We start from the raw sequence: 27421 nt of genomic DNA on the forward strand, positions 1-27421 counted from the left end.
AAGAACAGTAAGCTTTCTGGCATTCTAACTTACCATATTCCCACCCACCTCTCCTGAGCTGCATGGCAGCCCTGAAAATCAACATCCTGCAACAATAATGGTGAAAAAACAGCAGCCTAGCAGTCTCTGAAGGGGTAAAAATGGGGTTGGAATTTTTCCAAAGTCCCAATCCCAGAGAACTGTCAATATCTGACAGTGTGGCAATTCCCTGGAACACCCCACTTATAGGGCATATCTTTATTTGACCTCCATTAGAGCTCACCAAAGTGAGAACAACTTTTTCCTTTGGGACTTTTGCTGAAAATAATCAATGGTAATTGTTAATACCACGGTTGCCTAAGGCAGAGGTAACAGTTGGGACAAAAAGCAAGTTAACCAAAACAATTAAAAGGAAAACAGGGGGATGAAATGTTCATAGGGGGCTATAAAAAGAAGAGACATATTCCTGGGATACTAGAAGTCCACATGTATGTGCAGTGCTATGGGTATTCTCAGAAAGACCTGAGAAAGCCCTAAGCTCTTAGCTCTGGACCAAAAGAAAATGAAGGCTAAGGCATACCTGTCAATTGCTTGGCTGATAATGAATGTATGCCACAACAGACATGGAGAACCCTTGGGGGAAAATTGGGAGATTTCCTGAATCTAGGCATTGAAGGAAATCATTGTCTAGCTATTAGGTGAGTAAGCTAACTAAACAGAGACCTCAGTGGCCACACACAAGAATAGAGACTTCATACAATTAGTTCAAGAAAGTCACTAAAACAAACAGGTAAACAGCAATAAACAGGAACAACAAACCCCAGGGAAGGAGTATCTGATTTCTAGAGTTGTTATATTACTGTTCCCAAGGACGTGCACACATTGAACTAACTAGATGAAGACATTTAATCAGTTATTTTAAATGTGTTAAAAGGGAATTGAATTTGACTCAATGGATAGAGCATCTGGATGCCTACCACATGGGAGGTCCAGAGTTCAAACCTAGGGCCTACTGACCCATGTGGTGAGCTGGCCCACGTGCTTGCTGATCCGTGCAATGAGTGCCGTGCCATGTAGGGGTGTCCCCTGCGTAGGGGAGCCCCACATGCAAGGAGTGTGCCCTGTATGTAGAGCTGCCCTGCGTGAACAAGTGCAGCCTGCCAAGGAGTGCTGCTGTACACAAGGAGAGCTGATGCAGCAAGATGACGCTACAAAGAGAGACACAGATTCCTGATGCTGCTGACAAGAATAGAAGCAGACCCAGAAGACCACACAGTGAATGGACTGAGAGCAGACAACTGGAGGGCGGGAGAAATAAGTAAAAAATAAATCTTAAATAAATAAATAAATGCATTAAAGAACCAAAGGAAAGCATTCCTTAAAGGGTAATGAATTGGAGGATGCATGGGAAGAGATTCACTTGGGGCATGACTCTCAAGCATATGAATAGGTTCACGTGTTCATGGGGCATTGTCTTGGTGGGTGGAGATCCATACAATAACTGAAAGAATACTGAATTTCCATCTGTAGAGCTCTGCTACATTCTTTAATAGGACAGCAAGAATCCCCCGAGTGCAAGGGCAGTGCCTAGTGAGGGAAGACAGACCATTACGGCAGGCCCTTCATATTGATGATTGTACATATGAACCTTTTCTCATGAAACTGAAACTTAGCTTAGTATTATATACTGCCTAAGAGTTATCTCCCGAAAGCCTCCTTATTGTTCAAATGTGGCCTCTCTAAGCCAAACTCAATATATAAACATACTACCTTCCCCTGGGCATGGAATATGACTCCTGGGGATGAGCTTCCCTGGCACAGAGGGATTATTAGCAAATGCCAACTAGCAATACATCTGGAAAAAGCCCAAAAGGGGGAAATGATAAATACAAATTTGTTTTTATGGCTAAGAGATTTGAAAGTAAGGAGGAGGTAATTCTAAAGGTTATGCTTATACAAGTCTCAGCAGGAGTTCACTGACTGTCACAGAGATCAGTGACTCAAATAGCAGGGTTCCTGAGGGCTCTAGAGACATCCAGAAACTATAAGCAGGCCAGATAGTTCAGGAATTTGGCACCCTGTCATTGGGCCTTACTTTGGAATTTGTGCTCCCCAGTGTAACAATTAGACTCATTTGTAAGTTCTCTACACATGGCTCTTCTGCCCCTTTTATTTGAACCTTTAATTATCACTGTACTTGATAAACACATGTCCCAGAAGACTTAAGTCTTTGGTCCTTCCATGTGCCAGATGAGCCTGCATCTCAGCAGTGCTGCAACACCTACTCTTCAGTTCACTGGACTCATCCAGGACAACTAACAAAAGGATGATGATGGAGAATGCCCATTCCAAGGAACAGAAAGTGTCTGCAACTGCAAGCAAGATAGTTCCTTCCATCTGCCCCAATGGGATCTAATCCCCTTTTCAATTAGAAGCAGAGTGGGCATCACCATCCCAGAATCTTCAAGATTAGGGAATGAACAATGGAGTAAAGTAGAGTTGTTATTATTCTAGCATACACTTATTACTGTAGCAATGGAAGAACTTTTATCATTGATATAAAGGCAGTAATTACCAGAGGTTCTGCGGGATGGGAGAGGGAAGAATAGGTTTAATATAGGGGCATTTTTGGTACATTGGAGCAGTCCTGCATGACACTACAGTGATGGATACAAGCCACTGTATATTTTGTAATAACCTAGAAAATCGTGTGGGACAGAGTGTAAAGTATAATGTAAACTGTAGTCCATGGACATAGCAATGTTTCAATATGGGTTCTTCAACTGTAACAAGTGTACCACACTAAAAACAACAATAACAAAACACAAAAAAACAACAAAAAAACTAGTGTGATAAAAAAATGGAAATTTTTGAAAGTGAATACAGAATATTAAAAGTAGAGCAAGATGGTGGCATGAGGCATTCCAGGGTTCTATTCTTCCCAGAAATCTTTAAACAACTAGAGAAAACGTCAGGGCCATCTTCCTCACAACTATGGGAAACAATTTAAGGGTTGTAGTAACTAAGCTAGTGTCAAATGAAGAAAAAGGCAACTTAAAATTGTAGGAAATCCTTAGGATACCCTTGCTGGTTCTTCCCCTATACCGCTGAGGCTCAGCAGGGAATATACCTGCACTCTAAGTGAGTCTCTGTTCCTGTTAAGGATGGACCTGAATAACTCCTATGTGCACGGTGGAGTGCATGCATGTCTATGCCTATCGATTCTTCCAGGTGGCAGTGTGAATGACTGAACCAGGACATTTGTGTCTGTCTCACCGTCCCAGAACTTGCTCCAGACTCAGAAGTAGCTTGTGGGAAGCTAAATCATTTCAAAAAACAATCAAATCACAGCAGTCAGGGATAAAGAATTATAGGCTTTAAGACACACAATCCAGCAACCTTTCAGAGAAGAACTATTTCGTAAGGAGAATATGAGGAGGCACTCAGTGTAAATGGAGGAATACCTAGGGTCACAAGCACAGGCCCAGGACAAGGCACATACTCAGAAAAACTAGAGAGGACCCTCTGTTTTCTCTTCTGGATGTTCTTCAGGTTCTTTAGTAGGTGGGCTAAGCTCTGAAGGAGAGCACCAGCAAACACAGACACAATCTGCAAAAACACAGAAAGGTGTTGTTTGCACCTGTGTTTGTTTTTTGTTAACTCCTGGTATTCAAGGACGCCACGAGTCATGTATCACTAGTTGGACACAAACTTAAATAACACACAGCACAGTGACTAAATTCCAGAGTTAATCCATTAAATTATAAAAAATACACAGTGTGCAGCAGGCAGAGGTGGCTCAAGCAGTTGAGCACATGCCTCCCACATGGGAGGTCCTGGGCTAGGTTCCTGGTGCCTCCTGAGAAGACAAAGCAAATAACAAGCAAAAGAAACGAAAACAAAACAAACAAACAAAAACAAATAAAAAAACCAAACCAATTCAGGGAAGTCGATGTGGTGATTGCTTCCCACATATGAGGTCCTGGGTTCAGTTTCCGGCCCCTAGTACCTCAAAAACAAACAAACAAACAAACAAAAACAACAAAACACACAAAACAAAAAAAAACAGTGTGCAACGAAAGTGACAAAGCAAAGTAACAGGAAATGATGACCCATCACAATGAACAAGACAAAACATCAAAAATCCTCAGTAAAGTTTGCCAGATGTTAACAGCGGATAAAGATTTTTAAAAAATATTCTTAAATATGCTCAAAGAGCTAAAGGAAAGCACAAACTAAAGGAAATTTTAAAAAAATTATAAGATGAACAAAGAGAATTTCAATAAAGAGAAAAATTATAAATAGGAACACTAAGAAATACTAGAGTTCAAGTCCACAATAACTAAAATAAAAAATGCCCTACAGGGTTTCAATAGCAGATTGGCACAGACAGACAAAAGAATCAGGGAACTCAAAGATATTCGGTCTGAGAAGCAGGGGAACAAAAAGAATTGAGAAAAGTGAACAGAGTCTAGGAGACAGTGGGACACCATCAAACATGAATATGCACAATATGGGAGTCCTAGAAGAGGAAGAAAGATAAAGAGGTAGAAGAATATTGGAAGACATAATGGTGGAAAACATATTAAGCTTAATAAAGATATTAAAACATACATCCAAAAAGCCGAATGGATCAAACATGCTAAGCTGGAAGATCCCTATACCCAGAAACATTATAAACTGTCAAACAAAAACAAAGAGACTCTTTAAAGCTGCAAAAGAAAATCAATGTGTTTTGTACAAGGGAGCCTCAATAAGAATAAATGCTGTTTCCTCATCAGAACCAGGGAGATGAGAAGGCGGTGGGATAAAATATTTTTGTGGAAAGAAAATAATTGCCAATCAAGAATTCTCCATTGTGAGACTGTCAATCAAAAATGAGGGAGCAATTAAAATATTCCCAGATTAACAAAAGCTGTGCGAATTCATCACCATTAGACTTGCTCCCACCTGTACATGTTACCACTTATCTCTTTGCACATTGTATGTCCAGAAACAGATTTATGATTACTTTTTATGCATCTGAATGGTAGCACGTATAGAAAGGAGTTACAAAGCAAAAAAAAAAAACAAACAAAAAAAAAAACAATACAATAATACTGGAATTTATAATTACCCAAATAACTACTTTACCACAGGTCTTTACTCCATGTTGCTTTGAAGCTCTGAATACTGTTCTTTCATGTAAGTCTTACAAACTCCTTTTTGAATTGTTTATCTGAGAATGTTTTGATTTCTTCCTCATTTTGAAAGATCCTTGCTGGATATAAAATTTTTGATTGGCAGCTGTTTCCCTTTAGCACTTGAAGTATTTCAACCTACTGCTTTCTTGCCTCCATGGTTTCTGGTGAGAAATTGGCACCAAGCATACTGGGATCCCCCTGAATGTATCACGCTGTTTTTCTCTTGCAGCTTTCAGAACTTTCTCCTTGTGTGCATTTGATAGTATAATCTATATATGATGGGATATATTTTTCTTCAATTATCTTGTTTGGTGTCCTCTGAGCTTCTCAGATGTACATATTTGTGTCTTTTGCTAAGTTTAGGAATTTCTCTGGTTATTTCTTTGACTAGTCCTTCTGCCTGCTCCCCCTCCCCCGCAACTGCTCGGACTCCCATAATGTATATATTGGTGCACTTGATGGTGTCCCAGCGATGTCTTAGGATAATTTTGCTTTTAATATTTTTTTCCTTTTTGTTCCTCAGCCTCATCCATTTCAAGTCTCTTGCCTTCAAATTCACTGATTCTTTCTTCCACCAGCTCCAATCTGCTCTTGAAACCCTTCTGGGCATTTTGCATTTTCACTATTACGGTCTTCAACTCCAGTAGTTCAGTTTGGCTCTTTTCAAAAGTTTCTGTTTCTTTACTGAGACTCTCACATTGCTTGTTCATTGTTTTCCTGATATCCTTTAGTTCTTTCTCTTATTTTCCTTCATCTCCTGGAACATTTTAAAAATCATTGTTAACCACATTCTCATCTTCTTCATTGGTGTTCTCTATATTTTTATCCTCTTCCTTTGGATGGGTGTTTTGGTCTGCTAAAGCTGCCAATGCAAAATTATCAGAAATAAGTGGGCTTTTATAATAGAAAGGGAATTTACTTGGGGGTAAAAGCTTATAGTTCCAAGGCTGTGAAACATCCAAATCAAGGCACCATCAGAGGTGGCGGACTTGGCCCAGTGGTTAGGGCATCCGCCTACCATATGGGAGGTCCATGGTTCAAACCCTGGGCCTCCTTGACCCGTGTAGAGCTGGCCCATGCGTAGTGCTGATGGGCGCAAGGAGTGCTGTGCCACGCAGGGGTGTCCCCCGCGTAGGGGAGCCGCATGCGCAAGGAGTGTGCCCCGTAAGGAGAGCCGTCCAGCGTGAAAGAAAGTGCAGCCTGCCCAGGAATGGTGCCACACACATGGAGAACTGACACAACAAGATGATGCAACAAAAAGAAACAGATTCCCGTGCCGCTGACAACAACAGAAGTGGACAAAGTTGACGCAGCAAATAGACACAGAGAACAGACAACCGGGGTGGGGGTGGGGGTGGGGGTGGGGGTGGGGGAAGAGAAATAAATAAATAAATCTTAAAACAAACAAACAAAAAAAGGCACAATCAGAGATACTTTCTTACCAAAGGTCATCTGCTGGCAGATCCTGGTGTTCTGCAACACGGCAAGGCAAGACAGCAGCCCATTTCTGCTGTTCCTAAAGTTCTCTGTCACATGGCAGGGTCAAAATGGCAGCTTCCTTTCTTTGTTTCTGTTTTCAGTTCTTGGTTTATATAAGACCCCATGAAGAGGGAAGATACCCAACCTGGGACGTACCTCACTGACATACTTCAAAGCCTCGAAAGTGATCTAATCAAATGACCTAATCAAAGGTTTCTTAATGCAATCCAATGGTCCCATGCCCACAGGAATGGATTCGTTCCAACAGGTTTTCTGAGATTCACAAAAGAACTTCAAACTGCCACACTGGACCATCATTTCCTGTTTCTTTGTCTGTCTTGTCCTCCTGCAGCTTGCTGTACATTTTAATATTTAAAAAATGTTAATTCTGGGATTTGCTGAGGTGTCTGTTTCTTAGTTTTATAACCAGCTTGTGATAAGAGATTCCCCCTGCCCTGCTTGTTGTTTTGTGCTGTCTGCTCTCTGTGTCCATTTGCTGTGTGTTCTATGTCCACTTGACTTTTTCTTCTTTAGGAGGCACTGGGAGCCGATCCTGGGACCTCTGGTGTGGGAGAGAGGCACTCAATTGCTTGAGCCACCTTATCTTCCTGGTCTGCTGCGTATCTCACTGTCTCTCCTCTGCATCTCCCTTTGTTGTGTCATCTTGCTGTGCTGTTTTGCAGTTCTCCTGTTTACACTTATTTAGTTGTTACCTGTTTCCCCAGGGACAAACCTCCCTTTCTCTAGTATCTAAAGCCAGCAGGCCTTGATGTCAGATTGTTGCCTTTAGACTTTTTTTAGTCTTTTTGTTGTCTCAAACTGCTTTTGCCTAGAGTGCAAATTCTGGGAGGAGGATCTCCTCAGAGACAAATTTCCCAAGTCAGTCTTTCCCAGCCAAAACAGAACCAGGGACCCAAGAAGGGACCACAGACTGCCTCCAAAGTGCCCATGGGAGGCAATCAGAAAAGGTGTCAAGAGACTCTTTGTTGACTCCCCAGACTGAGTTTTCCTAGCCTGTCTAGCAAACATAGCCCTTCAGTTAACTGTACCCTGCAGCCCTGAGGAAATGCAGCATCTTTAAGTCTCTACACCTGCTGCCATAGCACCTATTTGGGAGGGCTGAAACAAAAGCCACCAATGACTTTGTCTGAGATGGGCTGAACAAAAGGTGCTTTCAGAGCCAAGCCCTCCGTGGTGTGAATTTGCTAATCAAAAGCTGTGACCAGTGCTTGGCTGTGCTCATCCCTAATGTCCCTTTCTGTCACCAGCGAGCTAGCCAGAGGCTGGACCCCATGGTGGTTGGCTAAAATTGTGGAAGATGGGTGCAGGAACCTCTGCCCAAAAAGCAATTTATAGTTCTTTATTGTAGTTTATCAGCATCTTCCTCCTGTTCTTCCCCAGATGTTGTACAATGTTTTTCTGGTCTCTGGAGTTTCACAAAAGTTGTTTCAGAGAGTTCCTGCCTGTTTTAATAGTTGTGTTAGTAAAAGAATTGATTCTTGCAGCTCCCTACTCTCACCTTCCCACAATCCTTACAAACTGATTTGAAAAGGGGGAAAAGACCACTCATTTGTGAAAGCATAGTCTCTTCAACAAATGGTGCTGGGAAAACTTAATCTCCATATGGAAAAGAATGAAGGAGGTCCCTTACCCTTTAGCATATACAAAAGTCAACTCAAAATAAATCAAACACCTAAATTTAAGAGTTAGAAATATCAAAGTCCTAAAAAAGCATCTTCTAGGGAGGAATCTTTAGGAATTTTTGTAAGGCAATGATGTCTTGGACTTTACACTCAAAGCACAAACAAGAAAAGAAAAAAATACATAAAATGGAACCTTATCAAAATTAAAAGTTTTTGGGCAAAGAACTCTATCTTGAAAGTAAAACAACCATCTACATAAAGGGAGAAAATATTTACAGGTCACATATCCAGTAAGGGTTTACTATCCAAAACATATAAAGAAATCCTATTACTCAACAACAAAAGGGAAGCAGATGTGGCTCAAATGATAGTGTGTCCAGGGTTCCTGTGTGGTGACCTGACCCATGCACAGTACTGCTGCACGCAAGGAATGCCATGCCATGCCATGCCCCCGTGTAAGGGAGCCCCATGCTCAAGGCGTGCTCCCCACAAGGAGAACTGCCCCGTGCAAAAAAAGCGCAGCCTGCCCAGGAGTGGCACCACACACACAGAGAGCTGACGCAGCAAGATGATGCAACAAAAAACAGACAGATTCCTAGTGCTGCTGAGAATGCAAGTGGACACAGAAGAACACACAGCGAATGGACACAAGAAAGCAGACAATGGATGTGTGTGTGTGAAGGGAAGAGAAATTTTAAAAAAATGTTTAAAAAACAACAACCCAATTAAAAATCTCAGGACTACACATTTCTCCAAATAAGATATACAAATGGCCAAAAAGTATATGTAAAAATGCCCTCATATTCCATTTGGGAAATATGAATCAAAACTGCAATGATAAACCATTCCACACCCACTAGAATGCCTATTACTAAAAACAAGAAAACAAACAAAAAAACAACACCCCCACCCAAACCCCAGAAAATTGTAAGTGTTGGAGAGATTAGGGAGAAATAGGAATGCTCACTCACTGATATTGGGAATGTAAAATGGTGAAGCCACCGTGGAAGACAGTTTGGCAGCTCCTTAGAAAGTTAAGTATAGAATTACTAAATGGTCTGGTATTCCCAGTTCTAGGTATGTATCCAAAAGAAATGAAAGTAGGGATTCACACAAATATTTGCATAACAATGTTCATAGTGGCATTATTTACAATTGCTGAAAGATAAAAGCAACCCAGGTGTCCCTCTATTGATGAATGGAAAAAGAAAATGTGATATACACACAATGGAATATTACTCAGCCCCCCCAAAAAATGAAGTTCTGACACTTAGATATATCCTAAAGACATCATATTGATTGAAATAAGTCAGACACAAAAGGACAAATTATTATATGAAGCTTATCAACATGACATAGTTAGAATAAGCAACCTCAGAGAGGCAGAATCTAGAATGCAAGTTATCAGAACACAGGGTAGGGATAAGGAAGAGAATTAATGCTTAAATTGTACAGTTTCTATTTGGAATGTTGGAAATATTTTGGTAATGGATGGTGGTGATGGTAGCACAATACTATATTATTAACAGCACTGAAGTATAAATTTCAATGAGGTTAAACATTTTAGGTTGTATGTTATGTTAGAAAAAAATGAACAAAAAAATCCATAGGACTATACAATAAAGTGAACTCTAAGTCAAACCATGGGTACACTTAATAGTACACCTATTAAAAATGTATTCATCTAATGTTATAAAGGTACACATTAATGCAAGGTGCTTATAATAGGATGGTATATAGAACTCCGTACTTCGTTCATGAAATTTCTCTAAACCCACAACATCTGTAATAAAGAGAAATAAATTGGTATACTAAATGTTCACTGAAGCGTTATTCATAATAGACACTAAGTGGCACCAATGCAAATGGCCACATGATGAACAGATAAAGAAAATGTGGTATATATAATTGAAAATTATTCAGCTTTATAAGGAAACAAAGTACACAGCAGGACTGACAACTTAATTGTTGAATGAATGAGTTGGGCTTCTTGAGCCAAGACCCTTGGCTCTGCACCCCCCACAGGCATTCAATTTCAAGTCTTAACAGTTCTCCCTTCCATCATCTGAATCACTCTCTTTCACTTCATTCCCAGCCCCACCTAACGTTCAAGCCCTAAGACAATTACAATGTTATTAACTGCTCTGTTCGTCTGTCTCCACCCCATCCTGCTACCAACTGCTCCTCCTAAATCTTACCATGCTGCTTCCCTATTCATTAACCTTACCTTTCCCACTCCCCCATGCAAAACAATGGGCTTATTTCTAGAATGGTGGAGGGGAAAGCTCCCCTCCCAGGGGAATACAAATGATTTGGTGGTAGGAGGGTAAGGATGTGTTGACTGAAAATAAAGCAACTGCTCTCTCCCAATGTTTTAATCACAATGGTTAATTAAAAAAAAATTCATATCAAATACTGCTAAGGGAGGTACTAAGACATGGTCCTTAAAACGTTAAAAGAGCAACAGATTGTTCTCTCTCCTAAACAGGTTGTACCTTTTGCTCATGCTGATCTTCCCTCCTGATCTCTGCCTCCAGGAAACTGCTCTCCAATTGCCAATTCGAAGGTTACTCCTGTGACGCCATCCCATGTTTTACTCCTTTCCAAGTAGAGCTAAGTGCCCATTTCCTGGGCCTCATAGCCCTGATAGTGTAAACATGGGAAGTGTTCTGATTGATGTTAAGTTTCCATTTTTCAAAGTGGGGCCTTACAAAGTATAGAGCAGAAATATACCTATTAGTATGTGTGGTGGTTTGAAAGCTTATCCACCCCAGAAAAACATGTTCTTAAATTTAATCGATTCCTTTGGTGTAAACAAATTGTAAGTAGGACGTTGATGAGGTTACTTCAGTTACGTTATAACACACCTCAGTCAGGATTGGTCTTAATCCTATTACTGGAAAAAAAAAGAATTTTTTTAAAGATTTTTCATTTTATTTCTCTCCCCTTTACCACCTCCCCCCCCCACCTTCTGCTTTCTGTGTCCATTCACTGTTTGTTCTGTGTCTACTTATATTCTTGTCAGTGGCACCAGGAATCTGCCTCTCTTTTAGTCGCATCATCTTGCTGCATCAGCTCTCCATGTGTGTGGTGCCACTCCTGGGCAGGCTGTACTTTTTTCGTGCTGGGCGGCTCTCCTTACGGGGTGCACTCCTTACGCATGGGGCTCCCCTACACAGGGGACACCCCTGCATGGCATGGCACTCCTTGTGCGCATCAGCACTGCACGTGGGCGTGAGCCAGTTCACCACACAGGTTAGGAGGCCCTGGGTTTGAAGCCTGGATCTCCCATGTGGTAGGTGGATGCTCTTATCTACTGAGCCAAATCTGCTTCCCTGGAATTCTTTATAAGAGAATGAAATTCTGACAAAGGGAAAGCCAAAGGAAGCAAGAGGCTGAAACTGGAAGATAAGAAACCAGGAGACACCGCCATGTGCCTTGCCATCTTGTCACGTGATAGAGGAACCAAGGATCACAGGCAGTCAGCCCCAGAACACCAGTCTATGGGGAGAAAGCATCATCTTGATTTGGACATTTTTGCAGCCTCAAAATCATGAGAAAATAAATTCCCATTGAAGCAGTCTAATAAGATAGGGAATCAATAGATGGATCTGGAACTTGGCAGAAAGTCCACATGGACATCAGCAACCCCAAGATGGCGGCTGGAAAACTCTCCCCAAGATCAGGCCACTCAGAAGACTTCCTCTGGAAGCCAGGAGAAGCCCTGGATATTCCCCAAGGACTTTAACATTGGGCCCCCCTGGGAGACTGATGGGGGAAATAAGCAATCAAACCAGTAAAAAGCTGGAACACCTTCCCTGCCATTAGCAAAGGGGTGGGATTATTAGCAGTTTAAAAAGTGGTGCTTGGCCTGAGTTCACTCTTGTGTGCTCTCTTGCCTCTGGACCTTGGACTCCAGCTGCCTTCCTCACAGCTTGGATCACCACGCAAGTAAAACCTGGGCATTTATAACCTATAATGGGAAATTGTAGCCTGTAAATCAGCCCTCTTTATCACTTTTCAGTCCCTTCCTCTCTACCTGGGACCCCTGCTGTTATTTTCTCCCATTTCATAAATTACTGGCCTAACTCACCGGGAGTGTTCTTGAAAATCATTTCTGCAGCAAAGCCAAGAACCTAGATAAAATCCGGTAACACCATTGTCCAACCATTTCATGGTATTTGCTTGAGCAGCATAGGAAATTAAAACAGAATGGTTTGCTTGTCCACTGTGATCTCTCTATTGGATTGAAACTGATTCATCACAAGTTGTTGTTTAACTGCAGCTCTGTAGGGTGTGTTCCATTTTCCTGGAAAGCCCCTGCAGGTCAATTGTTTTGTCTTCTGGGAAATCCTTTTTCGGAAAGGAGGTCCCTCCCAGCAATACCCAGTGTGGGCAGTCAATTTACTTAACAGCATTTAAACATAAAAAAGAGGGATGAAGTACTGATAACACGCTACAACTTGGATGATTTCAGACAAAATTATGCTAACTGAAAGACAACATGATTGGGATTTTTATGAATGTCTAGAACAGGCAAATCCTTAGAAGCTAAAAATAGATTAGTGGTTGCCAGAAGATGGGAGGATGGGGAAATGAGGTGTCACCATCAACAGGTACAGTGTTTCCTTTTTTAGGTGGTGGAAACTTTACAGAGTAAGACAGTAGTAACAGTTGTACAACAGGATAAATATACTAAAAAAACACTGATTTATTTATTTTGTGGTACGTGAATTGTCTCTCAATTTAAAAAATGGTAAATTCTCAATATCGGTTGACTTTCTACTTGCTCTGGACCTTATTTACCTTATTCCTTATTGCAACTCTCTAGTCAAATCTGTATTTCACTTCTTCAAATACACTAATACTCTGCCTTACTTAAAGGCCATTATATACTCCATTCTCTTTGGGTAGTTCATTTTCTCTTAACCTAGCTAACTCCAACTCATTCTTCAGGTCTTATTTCACCAGTTCCTCAGAAAATCTTCATTGAACCCTCTGACTATGTACCATATTCCTAATATGTGATAGCTGATCCACTTACTTATACTTGCCTTTGTAGTATACTTTTCTCAGTGCCTAATGTCATAATCAGTAAGTATTTGTTAAATAGTGAAACAATCATTTCTAAAGGTCTCTTGCAACTTTAAAATGATAAGGTTCTCTTCACTTTACCTGGTTTTATATCTTTAGTTAACCAGGTTGGTACTGATGTGGGCTATGGGTGGAAGGCTCTTTGTCTCTTCAGAGATAACTAAGTTGTTTGACTTGTGGGTGTGGAACGGTAAGAGGCTGCAGTCCTGCCCTTAGGGACAGTGGAAGCGGCTCCAGTCCCAGGAAATGTTTAACAATGCAAGGGCTATAAACTTTAAGTATTTAGGGGAAATGCAAAAACCAAATACGCTAAAGGCTTATCTAGAATGTCTGGAGTCCATGCTAAAAGCTTACCTAAGATGTGGAAGATATATGCTAATTGCAGCCTATTGAGAACTGAACAACCATTTGGCCTTTCCTCTCTGTATAAAAGACGTTTGAAAATCTTGTTCAGGGCTCGGGATTCAAACAGAAAGCTCCCGAGTCCGGCGGGCCGTCAATAAACCATTTTTCCTTCTCAAAATCATTCCTGAGTCCTGGCCTCTCTATACTCAAATAATTGAACTTCTCTTAAATTCCACAACAGTACAAGTAAAAAAAACTCATCAGAGAGGCCTACAAAGTGGTTACCTGAAGGTTTTAAAAAGTAAAGAACAAAGAACAATGAATCAGTTTTCCAGTTTCTGCTAACCATTGCTATTAAGGAGAAACAAACATTTGAATTTAGAAAAAAAAAAAAACAAAGAAATTCTGCTTTAGAACATGGAAAAGCATTTAGAAACCTCAAGAAAGCATTTATTTCAGACATCATTTCAATATTCCCATCACTGAAAATCATAACACAGGTGTGAACTTAGTAGGATGAAAGATAAACTGCTATTTTTCCTTCATGTTTTATTTATGAAGACGATAGCCCTCTGAAAAGAAAGCATTTTTATGATAGTTGGATTTTTGACAGTTATATTATTTGGAATAAGCATAGTGCTGCTACCAGGATTTGGTGAATGCAGAAATTTAAAATATGTACAAACCACTAGGATTAATTCTAGACTACTAGAATCAGGGAGCTTGAGCTTTTTCCTGATATGGTTCAAGATTTAGACTGAATACCCCAAATAAACAGTTTCTTTTCATGAAAAAGAGTTTCAAAAGTACCATTCACTCCACATGTTTCATTAGCTATATGGGAATTCTGAGAGGGTACTGGTATGAAACACAATATCTTAAAGCTGGTCTGCATTTACCTAGAGTATGAATTCTCAGAGTATGATATCACTCTAAGGAAAATTGGTGTTGGTGTGGAAGAAAGAAGAAACTGTATTCTTTTTACTTATTAATCAAGATATACATGTAATACATAAACAGATACACAGTATATTTGGGACATTAAAATTATGGGGGAGAGGGATAGTCTAAAAATGTCAAAAAAAAAAAACCCAAACAAACCCCACAAGCCAACAAAAATCTCCTTATGTATGTGATAATTTAAAAAAGTTTGAAAGAGGGAAAAGATGGCACCAGAACAAGGAACTCCAAGAGCCAGCTCATCCTACAGTGCAGTTAGTAATTATCCAGAGCTATCTAAAGCACCTATTTGGGGGGCCCAGGAGACCAAAAGAACATCTTGGAACATCCTTGAAAGAATGGAAAGAGGAAACTGCCCATCTGCAGTGAAGAGTGAGTAGAATACTCCAAGCCACAGAGGCTGGTGCCCATCCCCCCACTGGCAGCACTTGCCTTCTCAGGAACTATTCTCTGGCTGGAGTTGAAGTTACATTTTCCAAAAAAACAGGGAAAAGACAGTCAGGCACCAACTTCAGCTACTGCTTACTAAATTTAGCTGGCTAATGTCTAATCCTAAGGACAGTTAAATTTTGAGCTTCTCAAAGTCAAAATGATGCTGATAGCCTCCATTTTAACTCCCTCCCTGTTTTGTCAGTCTGCCAAAGAGCTGCCAATGCAAAGTATCAAAAATCTGTTGACTTTCATAAAGGGTATTTACTGGGGTAAAAGCTTACAGTCCCAAGACCATGGAAAATCCAACTCAAGGTACCATAAAAGATACTGTCTCACCAAATTCCACTGCGACATGTTGAAGCAAGATGGCAGGTGATCTCTGCCAGGTTTCAGCCTTCCCCTATTGGCTTCTTGTTCCTCTTGAGGCTCCAAGCGCCTTGCTTCTTCCCAGTCTCAGCTGTAGGAGGGCTTATCTCTCAGGGTTTCCTATATCAGTCTCAGTTCTCTTCCCAAGGTCAGCTATAAGCTATCAAGCAAATACTCCATCTCTCCCAGGGACTTTAGCTGTTTGAGCCTTCTCCTTTCTGTTACATGGCAGGATTAAAATGACAAAGTTCTCTCCTCTTGTAGGTCTTTATGTGTCTGTCCATATAACTGTCAGTTTATATCAGACGCAGCAAGGGGGTAAAGAGTAAATCTAAGTCACGACTTACTGACATAGTCAAATAAAAAAAACGCTAAGTCAATCTTAAGAGGTAATCTAATCAAAGGACCCTCAACTGAATTTAATTTAATCAAAGGGTAGCACAACCAAAAGAATAGATTAGTTTACAAACATAATTTTTTTCCTTTTGGGATTCATAAAATAATCTCAAACTGCCACACCTGGCATGAGGGAAAGTGGGGCTGACTGAAAATCATAGTGATGGTAAGGATTGGCTTCTTTCCCAGGTCAGATTGCAGTCATATCCTAGGCTCCAGTCCATGCCTCTGACAGAGAAGAAGCTGGGGGCACATGCAACAGCCTCTCTGGGTAACAGTAGTAACTTTCAGCCTGCAAGCACTGGATTGGTGGATACTTTTGCTCCATCCCCGCCACCTGATAGGATGAGGGGGGAAGGTGTTTCCCCAGCCTCTCTGGGCAACTGTAGGAACTTTCAGCCTACAGGGACTAAACTGCTGGGCATTCCTGTGGTTCTATTCACAGCCCTGCAAAGGTAGAAGGGACAGTACTACCTCAGCCTCTCTGGGCACTTGCAGGTACTTTCTGCCTGCATGAACTAAATTGTTATGCACTCTTGATGCTCCACTGCCACCCCAACAGGGGAAGAGGAGAGTTGGTGCTACATCAGTCTACCTGGGCAAATGTGGTCAGTTGTGACCTGCATGGCTTAGTTTGCTGCCCACATCTGTGGATCCTCCCCCATCACTGGCAGGGGAGGAAAGGGTGTGGAGTTTCATCAGTCTCTCCAGGCAACTACACACAGTCTTGCCTTGCACAGCATGGCCTGCAACACAAGGCCACAGGTCCATCCCTACCCCTGGCAGGGGAGAAAGGTAGGAGAAGCTTTACTGATTCCTAGGACAACTAGGGTAGCTTCAGCCTCCACAGAGTACCAATTTCATCCCTGGCTCCTACTAAACAACCAACAAGGGAGAAAGGGAAAGAAACAGATGAAAAACAGCCAAAAGAATTCAGATTGAGTAAACATGAGCCACTATAAAGTTCCAAATTAAGTTGAAACAAGTATCAAAGAGGGGCTGTAGCACAATCAAATACAAGCTCTAGACTACAGGGAGAAACTACAGCCAGAATCAACATATATAGTAAACTATATGCCAAGACACCAACAAAAAATTACAATCCATATTAAAAAACAGGAAGATAAGGTTCAGTCCAAGGAACCAGCTAAGATGATACATGTCCAGATGACATAAGGACTTGAGACAACTAATTATAGATGTTCAAACAAATCTCCTTACTAAGTTCAATGAGATAACTAAAGAGATTAAGGATATTAAGACACTGGGTGAGCACAAAGAAGAATGTGCAAACAAACAAAAACATCAGCTCTTTGAAAGGCATAATAAACTAAAATACAACGGAGGCATATAACAGCAGATGTGAAGAGACAGAAGAAAGGATCAATGAACTTAAAGACATGACCTCCAAAAGCAAACATACAAAAAAGCAGATAAAGAAAAGAATGGAAAAAACTGGAAAAGGGTGTCAGGGAAAAACCAATCATGTGTCTATACACTAGCAATCAGCAATATGAGGAGGAAGTCAGGAAAAAATTCCATTCACAATACCAACTAAAAGAATCAAATATTTAGGAATAAACTTAACATAGGACATAAAGCACTTACATTCAGAGAACTACAACCCATTGCTAAAATAAATCAAAGTAGACCTAAATAAATGGAAGAACATTCCATGTTCATGTACAGGAATACTAAATATTGTTAAGATGTCAATTCTGTCCAATTAGTATATAGAGTCAATGCAATCCCAACAAAAATTTCAACAGCCTTAAAAAAAAAAAAAAGGAAGAAATGGAAAACACCATTATCAAATTTATTTGGAAGGTTAAGGGGCCCCAAATGGCCAGAAACCTCTTTAAAAGGAAGAACGACATTTGAGGACTCTCACTTCCAGAATTTAAGTCATATTACCTAGCTACAGTGGTAAAAACTGCATAGCATTTGCATAAAGAAAGACATGGAGGCCAATGGGACCAAATTTATGGTTCAGAATCAGACCCTCACATCTATGTCAAAGGTTTTTGACAAGGCTATAAAGACTACCCAGCTCGAACAGAACTCTCTATTCAACAAATGGTGCTGGAAGAACTGGATATCTATATCCAAAAGAACGCAGAGGACCACTATCACATACCATATATAAAAAATAACTCAAAATACACCAAAAACATAAATATAAAAAGCAACAACCATAATACTCCTAGAAGAAAGTGTAGGGAAGCATCTCCAGGACTGGTGATTAAGTGGTGATTCTTGTTTTTTTTTTTAAATTTTATTTTTTTATTTATTCCCGCCCCCCCGATCTCTGTGTCCATTTGCTGTGTGTTCTTCCGTGATCGCTTCTATCCTTATCAGTGGCACTGGGAATCTGTGTTTCTTTTTGTTGCGTCATCTTGTTGTGTCAGCTCTCCGTGTGTACAGCGCCATTCTTGGGTAGGCTGCACTTTCTTTAGTGCTGGGCGGCTCTCCTTATGGGGTGCACTCCTTGTGCACGGGGCTCTACTACGCGGGGGACACCCCTGCGTGGCAGGGCACTCCCTGCGTGCATGGGCCAGCTCCACATGGGTCAAGGAGGCCCGGGGTTTGAACTGCGGACCTCCCATGTGGTAGGCAGATGCCCTATCCATTGGGCCAAGTCCGCTTCCCAAGTGGTGATTCTCAAACTTTATACCAAAAGAATGAGAAAAGAAAAAAAAAAATGGGCCCTCCTAAAACTTAAAACACTTTTGAGCTTCAAAAGACTTCATCAAGAAGGTGAAAAAGCAGCCCACTCAATGTGAGAATATATTTGGAAACCACATATCCAATAAGGCTTTCATTTCCATGCTATATAAAGAGATCATACAACTGAACAATGAGAGAGCAAGCAATCCAATTAAAAAATAGGCAAAAGTCTTACATATTTCTCCAAAAAATATAAATGGCAAAATAGTACATGAAGAAATGTTCAGTATCACTACCTCTTAGGCCAACACAAATCGAAACTACAAAGAGCTATCATCTCACATCTCATCAAATGGTCATTATTAACAAATCAGAAAACAGTAAGTGCTGGAGAGGATGTGGAAAAATAGGAATACTTGTTCACTGTTGTTGGTAATGTAAAACAGTGCAGCCTCTGTGGAAGACATACAGTTCCTGAGGAAGCTAAATAAAGAACTGTCGTATGATTTAGCAATCTGTCTACTAAGAATATATCCAGAAGAAATGAAAATGTGATGCAATTCACATTTGCACACCAAAGTTAAAAGTGGCAATATTCACAAAGATGCAAACAACCCAAGTGTAAATCAACTGATGAAAAAACAAAATGTGATTGTATTAGTCAGCCAAAGGGGTGCTAATGCAAAATATCAGAAATTGGTTGGTTTTTATAAAGGGTATTTATTTGGGGTAGGAGCTTACAGATACCAGGTCATAAAGCATAAGTTACTTCCTTTACCAAGTCTATTTTCATTTGTTGGAGCAAGATGGCTGCCGATGCCTGCGAAGGTTCAGGCTTCCTGGGTTCCTCCCTTCTAGGGTCTTGGCTTCTCTCTGGGTTCAGGGTTCCTCTCTTCCCAGGACTTGCTTCTTCCTGGGCTCAGGGTTCCTCTCTTCCTGGGGCTTGCTTCTCTTTCCTCTGTGAACCTACTTCCTGGGGCTTCATCTTAAGGCTTCAGCATCAAACTCCAATATCAAAAACCCTCAACTATGTCCTTTGCCATGCTTTTTATCTGTGAGTCCCCACAGGTCCCCTATAGGGCACCCCAATGCTCTAATGATGTGCCCAATCAAAGCCCTAATCGTAACTTAATCGCGCCCAGGTACAGACCAGATTAGAAACATAATCCAATATCTATTTTTGTAATTCATAACCATATCAAACTGCTACAGTGATATATACAATGAAATACTATGTTGTTTAAGAAGAAATGAAATTGGGATACATATAACACAGATAAACCCTGAAGACATTATGCTGACTGAAATAAGCCAGACACCAAAGGGCAAATATTGTATGGTCTCACTAATATGACCTAAATATGAAGAACACACAGAGTTAAAACCTAGAGTAGATGTTACTAGGAGACAGGATGACACCTGAGAAGGGGTACCGATGCTTAATATGCATAAAAATTTCAATTAGCTTGATTGTAAAAGTGTGGAAATGGATAGAGTTGATGGTAACACATTATAGTGAGTATAATTAACACAGCTCATTTATAAATGGGATTGTGACTGAAAGGGTAGTCTAGGGATGTAAATGTGAAAGAATGCTAAAGAATAATCTAAACATTGAAAAACAGTGAACCAGGAGGGTGGAGGAGGATTGCAGTTAATGATATAAATACAAGCATGTTCCTCTATGAACTAAAACAAATATGTATTCCTATTACAAGGTGAAAAGAATATGGGGGTGCATGGAAATACACAAGTAATGTAACTTATGGACTATAGTTAACAGCAATATTGTAATATTCCAAGTTATAACACATTTTAAAATAGTAACATATGAGATCCCTATCTTCTGCTCTTAAAAACATCTCCAATTTTTTAGGAATCTTAAATTTCCATTTCAGATTAAACGCAGTGTATTTTAAGTTTCTTTTTCCTAAAAGTTCCAAAATAACGTGGTAAAAGCAAAATAATGTAGTAAAAGACTTTCTTGCTCATTTATCTTGTTCATTTAACCATAACATATATATGGTTAACAAGTTCTTTGCCTACAAAATACTTATCATTAAGTACTTGATTGTAACCAATTCTCAATTAGGAGACAAGGGAAAATTTTAGGCACAGATTATTCTACACCTGAAATTTTGCACCAATTAATTCTTATCATTATAGTGATAAGTGATATCACTTAAATTTTAGGCACAGATTATTCTACACCTGAAATTTTGCACCAATTCTTATCACTATAGTGATAGTGATATCACTATAGATGAATACCTTTCAATTAATATTGACATGAATCTTACGAGCTTTCTCCTTTTATTTCTGAAAAAAACTTCAAACTAAAAGAACATATCTTTTGTGTAAACTTAGTGACAAAGGTATACAATTAGGTAAGAAAGTATGACTACTTCCTTTTTCTTCTATAGTACTGTCTTCAGCCTTCTCTGTAATGGGTATAGTAATGAGTAACAAGATAAAATGAAGGGAAAACATAACTGAAAAAGAAGAAAAGATAAAATCCTAACTTTATCAAGGGTATTCAAATTTTAGTAACTGGCCTTCTTCCTTTCCATCTGAGAAAGATGGAAGAGAGAAACCCCAAGAAACCAATATAGTAAAACGCAGTACCTAAAAATTTCATCTTTCACATATTCTAATTCCCCCAAATTACTAATAGCTTAATGATCTTTAAAAAATACAAGTAATTTTTAGGAAAACTTACTTTACAATGCCTAGTATCATTAAATCCACAAATAATAAAGACAAAACCACTCTTTAAAAAATACAAGTAATTTTTAGGAAGACTTACTTTACAATGCCTAGTATCATTAAATCCACAAATAATAAAGACAAAACCACTGACCATAAAGAAGTTATGGGGAAGCGGACTTGGCCCAGTTGACAGGGTGTCTGTCTACCACATGGGAGGTCCGCGGTTCAAACCCTGGGCCTCCTTGACCTGTGTGGAACTGGCCCATGAGGAGTGCTGATGCGCGCAAGGAGTGCCATGCCATGCAGGGGTGTCCCTTGTGTAGGGGAGCCCCACGTGCAAGGAGTGCGCCCCCTAAGGAGAGCCGCCCAGCACGAAAGAAAGTTCAGCCTGCCCAGGAATGGCGCCGCACACACGGAGAACTGATGCAGCAAGATAACACAACAAAGAGAGACATAGATTCCTATGCTGCTGACAACAGAAGCAGACAAAGAACACACAGCAAATGGACACAGAGAACAGACAACTGGGGGAGGGGGGAAGGGGAGAGAAATAAAAATAAATCTTTAAAAAAAAAAAAAAGAAATTATGATCTACTAGGGTCCAGAACACATATACCAAAAAAATATTGTCATACAAAGCAAAAGTGATAAGAAAAATTGCTCTAGCTTGCTTGAAATAAGCATAGGAGTAGAGAAATTACTACCAGTATTGGGGAAAATCAGGAGAATTGTTGGGAATCCCAAAGGAGATAATGGAAAGACTATATGCAGGGCATGTTTGGGGAACATGTCCAGTTTGGAGGTAGCACAAAGTATATGAAAGAGAATAGGTGAAGATACAATTGGAAAGAGAGAATGGGTCCACATCATGAAAGTTCTAAACATCAGGGCAATGAGTACAGATAGTATTCAGCAGACAAAACGGAATGTCATGATTACAGTTGTACTTTTGTAATCATTTTTAAATTGTCTATATTGTGTTAGCAATATAAAGATGAAGGGAGCAGTAATATAAAGATGATGTGGCTCAAGTGATTGACTGACTGCTTTCCACATAGGAGGTCCCAGAGCCTCCGTAAAAACAAACAATAAGCAAACAAAAAAACCCAACTTGGGTGAGCTGATGTGGCTCAGTGGTTGAGTGCCAGCTTCCTACATATGAAGTCCCACATTCAATCCCTGGCCTGTATCTCAAAAAAGAAAAAAAGGTTACTAAGACCAATGGTTCTGGATCCTTCGGGGTGTAGCCATCCTGCATCTGTTTGCCTTCAAATCCATTCTTTACCCTTTCCCTGCTCTGCAAAGCATGACACGTATTGGAAGGCTAATACCATGTAGGTTGTTTTCCAGGCTCCCAGGACAGTTGGCTCCTAGCTGAGTTATGCCACTGGTGGGGAGGATAAAGGAGCCAGTTTTTTTTCTCCTTCTCCCTTCACTGCCTTGGGCAGCATCTCCTCTGTGACTATAGCTCCCTCACCACAGTCCACCTTTTCATGATCCACATAACCAACCTAGCCTATGTATTGCTTCATCTCTCTCTTCTCTCCTGTTTTGGACCATAGCTTCCTGCTGTTGCTAACCTGAGTTGCCTCATGGTAAGCTGTTTGGCCTCTCAGATAATCTATCTCCAGCGTAAACAATTCCCTCATTAAAATTCCTCCATGTTACATATTCAGGTAGGTTTATGTTTTCCTGGATAGATGCTGTTCCATGTAGAAAGTTAATGAATCTAAGCACTCCTCACAAAAAAGCTCCACCTGCCCATAAACTTTTTTTTTTTAAGATATATATATTTTTTTATCCCTCCACCGTCCACTCCCGTTGTGTGTTAATCTTCTTTTTAGGAGGCACTGGGAACTGAAACTGGAACCTCCCATGTGGTAGGGAGGTGCCCAATGGCTTGAGCCACCTCTGCTCCTCACAAACATTTTTTTTAAAAGAATATTTATCCTTTTTTTTTTCATTTCTCTACACCCCGCCCCCCTCAGTTGTCTGTTCTCTCTGTGTCTATTTGCTGAATGTTGTTCTTTGTCCGCTTCTGTTGTTGTCAGCGGCACAGGAAACTGTGACTCTTTTTGTTGCGTCGTTTTGTTGTGTCAGCTTTCCGTGTGTGCGGCACCATTCCTGGGCAGGCTGAACTTTCTTTCGTGCTGGGCGGCTCTCCTTAGGGGGCGCACTCCTTGCACGTGGGGCTCCCCTACACAAGGGACACCCCTGCATGGCATGGCACTCCTTGCGCGCATCAGCACTCCTCATGGGCCAGTTCCACACAGGTCAAGGAGGCCCAGGGTTTGAACCGCAGACCTCCCATGTGGTAGACGGATGCCCTAACCACTGGGCCAAATCCGCTTCCCTCCCCACAAACTTTTAAAGTTAATTTTGGGAGCTCCCAGAACTCTTGAAGCTTGTCCATTAATTGCAGATTAAGAATACTGAATAAGACAAAGAGGTAAGGAACCAAAGAGCTCAGTAAAATAAGCAATGTACAATGCTATGAAAGTATTTAAGGAGACAGTACTAACTGTACCTGGTGGAAGAGGATTCAGAGATCTTGCTTGACCTGAGACTTGTGTAAAAGTGTACTAGGAAAACAAGGAGAAAAGCTAGGAAAACAAGGAGAAAAGCATTGTAGGTTGAGGAAACAGCATACATAGGAGTTATGTGGAGAAAATGCAAGTTGTTTGGTATGCCTAAAACACAGGGCAGATGCTGAGAAGTTGAGATCTAGTAAGGGAGGCCAATTAGGATAATTTCTACAGAGCACTTTGTATGACACACTGATAAACCCAAACTGGTGACCCAGACACAATATGCAACACTTCGATGTATTTTTGGCCTGTGAACTATTTAAAGAAATCCCAGTAAGCCAACAGCTAGCTGTAGCTGAGTAGCAAGGGCTGTTTAGGTACAGTGAGGCGCAAAAGTCAAAGTGCAGTGTTCCGAAGAATAAAAGAAGTAGAGTAAGGAAGTAGAGTTCGTTGCTCTTTGAATAAGCTTCACCTCTGAAAGGGTGCTATGGGATTTAAACAAAATGTGAGGTGGGGGAGTCCAGTAAAGTGTTTTTAAAGGTGAGAAACTTAAATTATGTATACTCTCTTAAGGATCTCACTTTTCTCTTTATCCTTAGCAACTGGCACAGTGTTTGGAATGTACTAGGTACCCAAAGATTAGTTAAAGGGACATTATTAAGAAAATGGGTATCTAACAAGGGAAGAGCTAAAGATGCGGAGGGGGTATGGATGGAAGTAAGAACCATGAGTAAATAACACTAATATTTTAAGCCACTAAGTGTTGGGATGGTAGGTCTCTATGTGCTGATATGGGAAGAGCTCCAAAATATAATGCTAAATGGAAAAAAGCAAGAGTAGCGAGTGTGAGGAGGCTTTTTTTATTACAATTTTTTATATTGTGCCTTTTGCACAATTTGAAATTTTACTAAGTGCATAAGTGTTTGAACCTTTAAAATAGAAGAAACAGTGCAAATGCTTTAGGAATACTGTTGTGAAAAACTGTAAGAACGATGATATCCACGAAGGAAGATATCATTGAAGTTATGACAAAAAGTCCAAGTGAGAAGCAATGAGAGGCATATTGCTAGGAGTGGTAACTGTGAAAACGGAATGGATTATAAAGAATTCTAGGTTAAGACAAATGACTCTGGAGCTTTTATCTATTTTTTAAAAAAGTAAGAAGTCAAGCAGAGCAGCAGGTTTGTGGAGAATTGAATAATCACAAATTGGTATGAGTTATTCCAATTGGATAATTAAATTCCTTTTTTAAGACCAGCAGTTCTCAACTAGAGGTTATTTTGCCTCCCCAACCCCTGCGAATTTATATGCAATGTCTGGAGATATTTTTCCTTATCTCAGCTGGGGTGGTGGTCCTTTGGTATCTAGGAGGTAAGAGGCTAAGGATACTACTAAACATTCCACAGTGCACAGTACAGTTCCCCATAACAAAGAATAATCTGACTCAAAAAAACAATAGCGCCGAGGTTGAGAAACCCTGTTTCATGACTGTGGTCACTGAAACTAAACTGGAAAACCAAACTGCCAAAACTCAAAATGCTTAATAAGACACCGAGGAAAAATAAAGTATGTCAATGTACACTGTGAAAGTCTACTTTTGATTGGCTTACAAATAAGTCTATTAAGTATAACAATTACAAGATTGCCAGCTTTTTACCTTATATACAGATGTAGGTTAACTGTGCCCTTATTCAATTCTGATAAAATGGGCAAAAGATTAAACAAATATTAACAAAATATTCGTTTAAACTTAAATCATTAGTTTCTCCAAAATGGATGGTGGAACCATTTCCCCTGACTGTTTCGTGCAAAATGTGCTTTATCAAGCAGCCTGCATAAACGCCGCGTTTTCGAAAGGGCTGGGTCTGTGAAAAAGGAACAAGGCAAATGGATTTTTTAAACGATAGATTAACAGCAGTAATAGCTATGGATACTACCGGGAGGTTTCACTGCAGATAATTTACATTTAGGGGTGTTACATATGTCTCTCACTAGCCCAGGTTTTGAGCTTTACGTGGTTCACGTTCTCAGAAATGCAATCTTCATTTTTTCACGGGACAAACAACAACCACCCGTTGGCCCCCACAAACAATAAATACACTCTTGACAGGATACTAGCCCACGAGACTAACCTCTTCTCGAATGGAGGAAAAACTAGCGCTAGAAAATATTCACCTGGAAGGCATTTCCTCTTTGAAGTTTTTGTCTAATCAAAGGAATAAGAATCACTACTATTTAAAAATACGCAACTGGAAATCGACTTATTCAGACGAATTGTGGCGGGGGGGGGGGGGGGTGGAGAGGAGGATCACCCTGACTCGTCCCAAATTCGTAGTTCTAAGGGCGAGTTACGCGAAGGACATCAAGGTCTTTCTACAAAGCTGGGCGGCTGGGAAGTCTTTATTTTTCCTGTTTGGATCGGGGAAAGTGCCTCCAAGGGCGAAGAAAGCGCAGTTTGTCCGTCACGTAGACAACTCTCTTTCAGGGGTCCCAATTAACGTCCAGGCCTGACTTTCCCTCAGAATGCGGGCCCAGGTGTTCCACCCGTGCTTTCTTCAGCCCTCCCCTCACACGCAACCTCTGAAGAGCATCCGCACAAAAAGGCTTAAACTGGCCCCGAGCCTCCGGCTGAAGCAGAATCACCCCCAGTCCGAACTTGTGGGCGGGGAGGCAAAAACCCCAAAGCTTCCCCGCCCAGGGAAAAACCTTTGGCCCCAAAGGTCCTTCCGTCCTGCTTTTCCTGCCTCAATAACCCTCTCCCACGTCCGCGCTTACCCAGTACCAGCCGGGCTACATCCGAAGGTAACAACATGATCGAGGCCGCGGAAGGAACCACAATCAACGGAGAGACTCAGGTGGAGGCAAACACAGCGACAGCTCCTGCGCCGCATCTCCCGGTTCCAGCGGAGACGCCGAACCCGCGGCAACTTGTCCCGCCTCTTTCGCGGCACGCCAGCCAATCGCTTCCGCCGGAGAAAGAAAGGCGCCGAAATGAAACCCGCCTCCCGGCTCCTTGGACCTGTCGTCATTTCCGTCCTCATTTTTGGAGGGGTGGGGCTGATGAAGAGGACGAAGAGGTGAGGTACAAGAGCCCGAGGCGGAGCATCGAGTGAGAGGTCGCGCGCCATTGGTGGGAGGGGCGCATGCGCGTTTTCTCAGCGAGGCCGATGTTTTGGGAGAGCAAGGGTTTTGCGCGAAGGAAAGCGCACGTGATATTTGGCGCGCATGGGCAGACTGAGCATCGGCGTGGGCTCCGCGGAACGCCTCTCTCCAGATGCCGGCCCTGCGCGGTCGCGGCGCGTGTGAACCTGTAGTGTGGAAAAGGTGCGAAGGAGTAGGGCTTCGAGGAGCTGCAGTTGCAGCTGCGGAAGGAGGCGAGGAGACCGGGGATTTGAGCTGCAACCACCGCCGCCTCGAGGGAACCCGCTTAGGCCACCAGTGCCGTTATCGTCACAGCGCAGAGGTAGGGGCGTGGAAGCGAGTTTCTACCTTCTACGATGGAGAATTAGTTCGTATCTGACCTGTTCTGGCTCCGCTCCCACACCCAGTCTCACGCTTTTATCCACAGCGACCACCATAGAAGCCACCTGTTTCACCTCATCGTTTCTCGCCGCGCCCCCCCATCCTCTTCTCTTCACTC

At 41.2% G+C, this 27421-nt stretch overlaps 2 protein-coding genes across 3 annotated transcripts in view; one reads left to right on the forward strand and one right to left on the reverse strand.

Annotated features, from left to right (window-relative positions):
• Nucleotides 1-26759, reverse strand: part of NPAT (nuclear protein, coactivator of histone transcription) — an 84144-nt gene extending 57385 nt beyond the window's left edge. The window contains exon 1 of the mRNA XM_058289473.2: nt 26557-26759. Coding sequence (XP_058145456.1) covers nt 26557-26593 — 37 coding nt within the window. The 5' untranslated portion in view covers nt 26594-26759. The remainder of the gene's footprint in view (nt 1-26556) is intronic.
• Nucleotides 26760-26928: 169 nt separating this feature from the next.
• The window catches only part of ATM (ATM serine/threonine kinase), a 166994-nt gene continuing 166501 nt past the window's right edge, over nt 26929-27421 (forward strand). The window contains exon 1 of one of the 2 annotated variants that reach the window (XM_058289104.2): nt 26929-27244. The gene's annotated coding sequence lies outside the window, so the exon portion shown is untranslated. Of the gene's footprint in view, nt 27290-27421 lie in introns of both variants that reach the window. The other variant, XM_058289103.1, reaches the window with a different exon arrangement.

This window comes from Dasypus novemcinctus, chromosome 27, assembly GCF_030445035.2.
Source record: "Dasypus novemcinctus isolate mDasNov1 chromosome 27, mDasNov1.1.hap2, whole genome shotgun sequence".
In the NCBI taxonomy this organism is placed as follows: Eukaryota; Metazoa; Chordata; class Mammalia; order Cingulata; family Dasypodidae; genus Dasypus; species Dasypus novemcinctus.